General features: G+C 38.8%; 1 protein-coding gene across 1 annotated transcript in view; it reads left to right on the plus strand.

The window, feature by feature from the left end:
- The window catches only part of grb2b (growth factor receptor-bound protein 2b), a 78632-nt gene extending 72177 nt beyond the window's left edge, over positions 1 to 6455 (plus strand). Inside the window, exons 5-6 of the mRNA XM_022664959.2 lie at positions 2203 to 2371; positions 3824 to 6455. Of these exons, the coding sequence (XP_022520680.1) occupies positions 2203 to 2371; positions 3824 to 4009 (355 nt within the window). The 3' untranslated portion in view covers positions 4010 to 6455. The remainder of the gene's footprint in view (positions 1 to 2202; positions 2372 to 3823) is intronic.
- The last annotated feature ends 5029 nt before the right edge of the window (positions 6456 to 11484 follow it).

Here is an 11484-nt window from a genome sequence, read left to right on the forward strand (position 1 = left end):
GGGGCTTTAAACCTCTTGCTTTAGGCATGGTTCCAGTAGTATCACAGTGTTTATCTGCTTTAGAGAGTCCCAAAATTAACAATATTGGGAAAATTAACTACGAGTCTTCATCACAATCTCTCCATCTCCTTCGAGAACCCATTGGTCACTCCATTGGCAGAAGCACGAAGCCTTGGTGTAGTAATGAATGACCAGTTATCATTCTCAAGCCATATTGCAAATCATACTTCGTCATGCAGATTTTTCCTGTACAACATCCGAAGAATTCGACCGTTTCTCTCTCAGGAAGCCACTCAGGTGCTTGTGCAGTCTCTCTCTTGTCATCTCAAGACTTGACTACTGCAACTCTTTACTGGCTGGTCTTCCACTGCGAGCCTCCAAAACCCTGCAACTAGTTCAGAATGAGGCGGCAGCACGACTCGTCTTCAATCTTCCAAAGTTCAGTCATGTGACTCCTTTGCTGCCTTCCCTCCACTGGCTTCCTGTTGCCGCCCGCATCCGATTCAAAACCCTGAATGTGGCCTACAAGGCAAAAAACGGACCAGCTCCTGTCACTGATGGTCAAAGCCAGATCTGTACCAAGAGGGATCTGAGAGTATTTGTAGCTCAAAATAGATTTTCTACATCTACAAACAGAATTACAAATATTTGTAGACCAAATTTCTATGATTTTTCTCAAACTTTCTGGTTATTTTTGTTTTTCGAAATTTATCCAGGCCTGGAAATTTTCAATTTTCAAATTTTTAAATTCCATGAGTTTTCCAGGTTTTTCATGATCGTACGATTCCTGAAAAGGAGTCTTCAGATCAGCGTTTCCTAGGGGTGTGACGAGACACTAATATCACGAGACGAGACGAGACACGATACTAGATTCACGAGAACGAGACGAGACAAGATTTAAAAATTATATTTTAAAGAAAACCCAATTTAAATTTGGCTTGAAAACTAGAGTTTTTTTGACAAAATCATATAACACAAACTTAACAGACAGCTCCTAGAGCTTCCAGTACGGCTTGGCTCGAATCTCCATCCCTCAAAACCCACAAAAAACAATCATCTTTTAATCATTCAATCATAATTTATGATTGTAGGATTCAACCATACATTGTTCAACAGCTTTAGTGATGTATTGTTTAAAAACGAGATTATCTGATAAGTAGTTAATTATTTAATCCGCTCTTAATCAGTTTATTTCCTTGTCCTTCTGATCTAAATGCCAGTACAAAATTTGATTAATATCCAGGAAATGTTATTTGTGACACATTGGTCTCTGTAGGCCTTTAGCTGACCTCTAGTGGTGATTTCTTCCAGTCCGGCTTGCAGCTTTTCTTTCTGTTCATCTGTGTATTTGCATTTCTTGTCAATTTAAAGATTATGGTAAGTCACTGATATTGCAGTAATACAGTATAATAGCTTAATGCACTTTTGCATTTTTTAAGGAAATTTGGTATACCAGCTGTGAACTGAATTAAATATATATCCAGTTGAGTATCTACTCTGTTGTATCTTGTTAAATGGTGAATTTTGATAGTAGTTTACACCCTGTGTGTGTGTGTGTACACACACTTCCTGCTGGTGTCTGCTTGTGAGTCATGAGGCTGTTCTGTCCTTTCATGTGTTGTTCCATATGTAAAACATGTCTAGATTATCATCAGCATAATTACCTGTTTTATTCCTCGTGCATGTTTTATTCCCACATCAGTCATTACAGCGCCTCTGTCTGTCTGTCTGTCATAGCACCGGAACACAGACAGAGTTGCACTACAGTTCACATCTATTCGGCCTAAATTTCGGACTCGGTTCGGATACATCAGCTCACAGACGCAGCCTTCTGCTGATCTACATCACCCTAGGATTTATGAAAAAAGAAAAGATTACTATCTACCCATCCAGAGAGAGCAATGCTAATTGTGCTCTCTCAGGGCTCCTGCAGCTGAGGCAGTGTCTTAGTTTGCTGGACCGCTCGAAGCCCAGTTTTATAACTTTTATACATGTGGACAATATGGATGTGGGTTTTAACAGTGTTTTGAGAAAAAAAAAATACACTGACATGACTATTGTCTTAGTCATGACTTTCTGTCTCTCTCTTTCTCTTTCTAAAATATTTTAATTAATTAAGTCTCTCTCTCTCTCTCTCTCTCTCTCTTACTCTCTCTCCCTCTTTCTCTCTCCCTCTCTCTCTCTCTCTCTCTCTCTCTGCAGGTTCGGTAATGACGTGCAGCACTTTAAAGTGTTGCGTGACGGAGCAGGGAAGTACTTCCTGTGGGTGGTAAAGTTTAACTCTCTGAATGAGCTGGTGGATTATCATCGCTCCACCTCCGTCTCACGAAACCAACAGATCTTTCTACGAGACATCGAGCAGGTTACTCAGGTCAGTCAGCCAACACACGCCCGACACACCAAGTTAACACATGGGCCTCATGATGGTTATTAAAAATGAAAATAGAGTAATGATGAGTCGGGTACTGAAAAATACCTATAATCAGATCAGTGCAGTATTAGATCTTTCATTTTTGGTGTTTGATGGACTGGCTCGTCTGAACAGACGGGCAAAGTATGAGCAAAACAGGTTTTAGGGCATTAACCAGAGGTGTCTAGTACCTCTGTACAAATGATTATCTTACTTAAGTAGAAATGTAGGTTATCTATACTTTACTGGAGTAATTATTATTTTTCAGACGACTTTTTACTTCTACTTCTTACATTTTTACACAGTTATCTGAACTTTCAACTCCTTACGTTTTTAAAATGCATCAGATCCTGAGAGCTTCATTGTGTAGTGCTAAATTACTGAATTAACTCTGAGCTGACGTATTTGTAGCTCAAAATAGATTTTTTACATCTACAAACAGAATTACAAATATTTGTAGACCAAATTTCCATGATTTTTCCCCAAACTTTCTGGTTATTTTAATTTTTTTCAAAACTTATCCAGGCTTGTAAATTTAAAATTTTAAATTTTTTTAATTCCATGAGTTTTCCAGGTTTTTCATGACAGTACGATTCCTGAAAAGGAGTCTTCAGATCAGCGTTTCCTAGGGGTGTGACAAGACACTAATATCACTAGACGAGACGAGACACGATACTGGGTTCACGAGAACGAGACGGGACGATATTTAAAAATAAAATTTTAAAGAAAACGTCAAAAATGGAACAATAACGCAAACTTAAGACTGGTTGATTCTATAAGAAATAGAAATAAGAATAAAAAATAAAAATAAGACTTTTCTAGGTCTTATATAGTGCAAACCACAACCAATCATATTAAGTCTATGGTTTGTGTTTTTTTCTCCTAAATGTCTTGTAATTTAACTCTTCATAACCATAACCAGTCATATTAAGACTATGCTTGAAGTGAAACAGAGACAGAACATGTTTTTTTAATACAGTACAGAACTAAGAGATTAGTACAGCTGCCTATGAAACAGTCATGTGTAGGATTTACTCACAGTATTTATATATGGTTTGTGTCTTGTTGGTCACTCTGTTACCGTTTATTGTTTCCACTGGAGCCAAAATGCAGCCAGACATACAACTTAAACTTAAAAGTAGCAGAAGCGTCTTCTATACAAATGCCTGAATTTTCCTCTTCTGCTGAGAGCTGCTCTCACTGCTCAGCCAGCACACTCGCTGCTATCTCTACTGGGTTGCCAGATCCCTCTTAAAAAGTCCACACTTAACTGTTTTTTTCCCCCGCGAGACAGGTTAAAGCTTGACGAGAAATATCGTCGCGTTTTAGTCTCGCAAGATCTCGTCTCACCCCTAGCGTTTCCTGATGCTTCTATTCTTTTGTGTAATTTTTTTATGTGTTTTTTTCCCGCAGCACCCGACATATGTGCAGGCCCTGTTCGACTTCGACCCTCAGGAGGACGGTGAGCTGGGATTCCGGCGTGGAGATTTCATCCAGGTCCTAGACAACTCCGACCCCAACTGGTGGAAGGGAGCGTGCCACGGCCAGACGGGCATGTTCCCCCGCAATTACGTCACGCCCGTCAGTCGGAACATGTAGAACGGATCAAATAAAAGTCCCTCTCTTCCTGTACACACACACACACATCTACACACACACACACACACACACACACACATAATCTATACACACACTCACACACACACACACACACTCTCACCAACCCTAAACCCTCTGATCCTGCCCCGAACCCTCAGCCTACACCCTGAGATCTCCACCGCGAAAACAGAGAGACGGAAATCTTGGAGAGAGAGAGCGAGAGATAGATAGAGAAGAAGAAAAGAAGAAGAAAAAAGTGTAGAGAACGGACGTCTCTGCAGGGCGTCTGGGCGAGATCAGCGCTGATTCCTGAGAATATCTGCAGCACCACGAACGCTTCAGGGTGGAAGCAGAGAGAGAGCAACACAGACCACAGAATCAGAAATATTATAATAAATAAATAAAAAAACATCACAAATATGATAACAATTATGATGATGATGATGATGATGATGATTATGATTATGATGATGATGATTCTGTCTTAGATTCGTTCACCTTGCTGCTTTTGCCTCCCCTTTAGTTTTCTTTTTTTTTTTCGTCTGAAGTAAAAGCATTTGTGCATTTATTATTATTAGGTTTTTTTTTTTTTTCCTTTTTTTTTTTTCTTTTGTTTTTTGTTTGTTTTTGGCTGCATGTTTTAATCACAATTTTGCATAACAAAATTCTAAGGCTGTTTTAAGTTTTTAAAAAATATATTAAACATAAAAAAAAAATTACGGCAAATTATATTAGGTTTAAAAAAAAAAGTAAAAAAAAAGAAGACTGATGCTACTCAGAAGTGGTGGAAATCTTTTCTGAAATAAATCTGAAATCATGAGATCACGGGCACAATAGCATTGTACATCAACGTACACTTCGGGCTGTGTATAACAAAAAATATATATATAATAATTAAAATTAAAAAAAGGAAAAAGAACAAAAAAAAAGAGAAAAAAATCACCTATAGAGAGAAGAATCCATTTTTTAAGAATATATTATATATATATATTTGTATGTGTTTGTCTGTTTTACGTTTTACCTTCCACTTTTTTTTCCTTTTCTATTTTTTTGTTTGTTTTTGCTTTTTGTTCTACTGTTTTGTAAATTATGTTTAAAAAAATATTTTTTTCTTTTTTTTTCTTTCTTAATTTTTTGGTAGGGGTGAAACAGAGTAGCTCTGGGACATGCTGAATCGTCAGTATAATTTTTATGAATTATATCTGAGATTGCTCAGATAAAGCCGCATGATATTTAAATCACGTATTCCAATCGATTTTTCTTGTTTGGTTTTTTTTTTTTTTTCATTATTTTTTTGCATCAAAACCATGTATTGTCAGGACGCTACCATTCAGTGACGTGCAAGCGAGAGCCATTCATCCTGCAGGAGTTTAACGTCTAATGTGAAACCGTATTATATAAGAGGCCAGACACCGTTTCGTTTTTAAGCCAAGGTATTTATTGCAGCCACTTTTACTTCTCGGGCCGTGAATGTAGCTGACTGACTGTAGTCCTTAGGAATAAATGAACATGAGGGAATTAAGGTGGGAGTTCTGAACCACACAGCCGCCTCGCCACAGAGGCGACTTTTATTTACAGTGTCAAAGAATAATAAAGCGATATTTTAAACAGTGTATACAGCGTTACTTATGAATTACGAGATATGCACCGGCGCGTGTTCACGTTTTAACCACCGATCTTCACATTCTGAACTTTTCATCTCTACGTATTCAGTAAACCAGTATCAGAAACAAACATAAAAGCAGAGAGTCTTTGTATGTGAATAGTAATATAGAAATATCAGCTTTAATGATGATGATGATGTACCTTTTGTTTCCCCTCCCCTCCTGTTGTTGTTTGTTGTTCTGTTCTGTTCTTCTTCGTTTTTGAGCACTTGTCGGCCATATTGATTCTTTTTTTACGCGTCTTACCTCTTACGTTATTTGGTTTCCGTCTGTGATCTTTTGTCTGATCTTTTGTTTTTTTGTTTACACCTTAATCCTCTGTTTGGTGGCCTGTAGTTGAGCTGTTGAGTTATGTTGAGTTGAGTTGTGTTATTTTATCTGTTCTCTCTGGATTAGTGCCTTTTTCTCTGGTGTGTCAGTGTCTCCGGCCTGCTGCTGCTCCTCCGTCGAAGCCGCAGCGAGAGATCAAGTTTGAACTCCTGCCTCCAAACACACACCTTATATACACACACACACACACACCAGCCAACCAACCCACCAAACAATCAACCCACCCACCCACTCACTCACTTACCCCGTTTACCAAACACACAAACACACCTACACCAGTGCACCAGTGTCTTCATGGAACCAGTCCTTCCTATTTAAATGTCTCGTATTCTCTTACCTAAAGATACTTAATGTTTTGGCTGTTCCTTTTTTGTTTCCCTTTTTGTTTTGGGCTCTTTTTTTATTTGCATTTTTTTTTTTTTTCAATTAATAAAAATGAAATTCTGAAAATACTTGAGTGTGTTGATGTGATTTTCATTGTGTCGACCTTTTAATTCATCACAGTGCAGACGAATGGTCTGGAGGACTTACAGTGAATCAGTATTCATATAACTGTACTCCTGCTCATTTAATGTTTTTTACTACTTAGTAAATGAATAACTAACGTCATCCAGACTATGAAGGAACACAAGGAATCATGTAGGAACTTAAAAAGTATTAAACAAACCAAAATACTCTGTGGAGAAGCATTTAGCTGCTCTTATCTAGGGAGCTGTTAACCTGTGGTTTCTGAGGCTGATAACTCTGATGAACTTATCCTGTACAACAGAGGGAACTCTTGCTCTTCCTTTTTCTGGTGCAGCCCTGATGATAGTCAGTTTCATCATAATGCTTTTGATGGTCTTTGCAACTCTATTTGAGGATACTTGTAATACTTAAGTTATCAAAATGATTCAGATTTTCTGACCTTTCTGAACTTTGCAACTGATGCTCTCAAACATGTTAAGAAGAAATACATTCAAGTAATTAACTCTTGATGAGTTCAGCACAGCTGTTAACTGAAAGCCTGAATTCCAGGTGACTCTACTTCAGAAAGTTGACTGGAAAAATATAGACAAGATTTGCAAAGCTGTCATCTAAGCAAGAGGAGCTACTTTGAAAAATCTAAACTAAAAATATTCTGGTTTGTTTAACATTTTTTTTGTGTTCACTAAATAAGTCCATTGTTTTCATAGTTTAGATGATTTAGTATTAGACTACAGTGCAGAACATTTTAATATGAAGTGGAAACATTAAATTCAGGTGTGCCCAAACTTTTGACTGGTACAATACCTCTAAATCAATAATGATCTACCTGAAGAAGCTGAGCTTAAGGTTTTGCCATGGCCTTCATAGTCCCCTGACATGAAGTTTGGAGGTGTGTAGTGATGAACTCTGACGCTACATGAAGTTTGGAGGTGTGTAGTGATGAACTCTGACGCTACATGAAGTTTGGAGGTGTGTAGTGCTGAGTTAATCGGAATTTTGGGCACGCAGGTACAGGCGTGAAGTGCGTGCTACGATGGATTCACGTGTCCGTGTAAAGGTCCTGGCCGGACTGGATGTGAAAGACACCGTTCATTTACATGCGTTCATTTTCTAATTCTGGCGTGCCTGTTTTTCATATGTTAAAACCAGACTGTGTGAAAGCCTTAAAATAGAAACCTCTATTGTGAGGATCATGTCAGAAATAAATCCCCTCTTTCTGCAGTATCTGGTTATATACCAACTTGGCAGTAAAACGAACGTTTACAACAGTTGTTGATCAGACACTGACCCAGGCTCAGTTTATCAGATATTAAATAATTTAAACTTACATAATTTAACTGAATATTTTAAATACAGGATCTTTACTTCTTAGAGCAGTGGTTCCCAACCTATGGGTCGCCAAAGATCCACGATGGGTCGTGGATAGTATTAATTTTAATACTATATATAGTCTAGGGTAAGCAAAATTCGCCGCGCTGCGCACTCACTGTCTCTCTCTCTCTCTCTCTCTGGCGCGCGCGCGGGCGCTCTCTCCTGCAGCGCGGAGCTGAATTCAGCGCGAGGCTGAATATAATAATATAATAATATAAAACTCAGTTTAGTTAAATAAATGAAAATGAGTGAGGGCCTGTAAAGTTAATCAATTATTGTCCAATATTTGGATAGGTTGAGGTTTTGGTGAGCTGTTTTACTGATCTGAAACTGATATTATTCTTTTTTTTTATATATATATATATATATATATATATATATATATATATATATATATATATATATATATATATATATATATATATATATATATAAAAATTATTTTTTATTCATTTTAAATAGTTGTATTATTTTATTGATCTAAATATTTTTTTCTTCATAAAATAAAAATTCCTTATGTTTTATGTATCAATTTTTCCTTTTTTACGTGTTTATTTTATTCATCTATAGTAAATGTCAGTTTTTATTTGTCATTTCTAATATATATATATATGCTGCAACAAACTTTAGAATAGTGTTATTGTTATATGTTATTGTTTTTGTTTCTTCATTGCTACAGCCTAGGCAAGACCAGGAAGACAATGTTAACATTTTACATCTTATGATTTCAGTTAACAGCGACTGCTTACTAAAATAACATCATACATAAAATCAATGGAGAGAGCCGCTGCATGCCTCGGTGCATGCCGGTGTTCTGTCGAATTTTCCTACCCATCGATACATGCTTCCCAAACGTACTGCGCATGCGCCGACCTACACAATTTAATTATTTCTCCTGTTTTATGTATAATTAATCTGGTTTAGGGGGGGTTTATGTGCATTAAACAACCTGGACGCACTGTCATTGCACAAAAGTGTAAATGGAAACTAAAAATTACACTTATTATCATAAATAAAATACAAAAGCAGTTTGTAATGAGCTATATTTACTATAACTTTGCCATGGTACAATGAATTATGCAATCCAAATCTAATAACGTACATCTACTGCAATATCACTGGGTACATGCCCTAAAATAGTGCTTCTTTTGTATTTTTACAGTTAAATATACATTGGGGCAGCACGGTTCGACAAGGTAGGAGAATTCGACAGAACACCGGGTTGCGTTGCGTTTAACGCAGCTCCGCCCTCCGGCTCAACTTTATTCAAATAAATCCGGCCGCCGCACTGTGTCCAGTCCAGCCAATCAGGGAAAAGCAGGCTGCGTCCAGCCAATGAGGGAAGAGCAGGCTTCGTCTTCACACACACACAAGCCTCTTACACACACACACACACACAGAACAGGCGCCTTTCAACCACAGAAGAGAAGCTGAAAGCGGCAGAATATGGATTTATAGAGCTGTAGGTTACAGTGAGGTTGGTAAAAAAAATAAAAATATTAAACTTATGACTGTCTACTTCTGTTGCTTCATTTTAATTCAAAAACGAGCAAGGAGATCCAGCGCAGCGGATTGCGTTGAAAAAAAAGTGCTAGTGGACACGTACCGTAACGGTGAATTTACACTGCTCCGACGCGACAACGCACACGGTCGCACTACCCCCCTCCAACCGGTCGCATGTGGGCGTGACAAAGGCGTTCCCTGCGTCGTCCAATTGAATCGTTTTAATAAATGGGAAATGCTTTTTTATATAAGCTATTATTATTTCCAATAATTAATAAATATAAATGTGTCTTTATAGATATAAATGTTTGAATGAGCTTCATTACACTGTCTAGTGAGCATTATATAAGCGGACAAAAGCAAACTTTTCCAATTAAATTACATATTAATATTTAAAAAACCCACCAGAGACTCCAACAATCACAGCAGCCTTTCTCCTCGCTGACAGAGTCCCTGTGAATCAGCGGGGATTTTATAAAGAACAGGGAAGCCTGAAACTTCTCTTCCAGGCTTCTCTGGACGCTTGAAAGCGGAACTAAAATGTTTTCATGCGCTGCGCTGAGGACGCGTTACAGGCCAACACCTGCTCTCTGATTGGATAGACGCATTGCGTTGGACGGACTCATTTGCATAAAGTTCAGCTCGGCTCAACTTTTCATCGCATCGCATCCCCCGCTCTCGACGCGTCGGACCCATGATGCACCGCGCGACTGCGTCTGACGGAGGCGGCGCTTCCCATTGAAAATGAATGGGATCCGTCGCTGTGCGTTGTCGCGTCGGAGCAGTGTAAATTCACCGTAAGGAGCTGGTAACTGCCTGTGTCTGTAGTCTACAGGCAGTTACCAGCTCCTTAGAACCCCCGACTTGAGAAGGTGCGTTAAATTTACATTGGAACTGGAACACGGAGCTCCGAACAATGTAACCTCTGAACTGAACGCTTCCTAGTTTAAAAACGAGGGCATTGTGGAACACAGAACTCCACAAACGTACAGTTAATTAAATTAAAACCCCAACGTTTATGCTTGTAGATGCTAGATTTCGGATGAGGTCACTATAAATCTGGGGGGGACATGTCCCCCCCGTCCCCAGTGCCATCTGCGCCCAAAGCTTACAATGGTAAAAATATGGGTCCCTGAAGAAAAAGGTTGGGAACCACTGTCTTAGAGGACATGTAATGTGTGTAACGTGTGTGTGTGTGTGTATATATATATATATATATATATTTTTTTTTTTTCATATATACACTCTTAATGCCCTTAAGAGTAGTGGGGAAAATGGTTTCCTTCACCTGATGATTTTTTCACTAATGTCTGTAGAAGCACTCCCTGCATGCCTAGCTGCTGCTTTTATTAAACACCTGTGGACATGGACTTAATTGGAACCTAATGCAATCCAATGATTTGGAGATGGAAGAGAGAATACTTCAGAGTATTTTTCCTGTTCATGTCCAGTTGACAACAACAGCTTGGTCAGTGTGTGTGTGTGTGTGTGTGTGTGTGTGTCGCCTTGGGTCCAGTTGATGCGCAGTGGCTCTGCTCAGCCAGACCCTAAACATCACATTACTCACAGTCTGGTGAATCTTCTGCTGTATATTTGCGGTTTGTTTGTCGTTTTGGATTTAAATCAGCGCTGGCTGTTATTAGGAATGATGCCCGGCTGAGTTTGGACTGGAACGCTGGCCGTGTCTCGAGTGACCACAGCATGGTGCTCTTATGTTAATGACGAGAAAGTCATTTATCTGTCCATCAGTGCTGAATACTGAATAGAGCTCAGGCCTGGAGAGAGCTGGACCCCATTTTACCATTAAATTTATGAAGACAGCAGTGGCGTTCCAAAGCCTGGGCTGCAGTCGAGGTAGGACAGGTCCTTGGTAGGACTGTTGTATAAGGGAAAAATAGATTCTGTCTAAAAACAGATCTATTCAGATGTCTGTCCACACTGTTAAGAAATCAGATATTTTCGCAAATTGTATCCAACCCACGTTTGGATTTATTTGTCCCACGCATTCAGCTGCTACTCAGTTGAATATCCCCATCACTGATAATGCCACAACACAAGGAAGGTCTTTACGATGCATCACAGTGCACTCGGAGGAAAGTGCAGCGACTCTGTTCTGAAACATCAGCTCAGCCTTGTGAT

Source organism: Astyanax mexicanus, chromosome 19, assembly GCF_023375975.1.
Source record: "Astyanax mexicanus isolate ESR-SI-001 chromosome 19, AstMex3_surface, whole genome shotgun sequence".
In the NCBI taxonomy this organism is placed as follows: Eukaryota; Metazoa; Chordata; class Actinopteri; order Characiformes; family Acestrorhamphidae; genus Astyanax; species Astyanax mexicanus.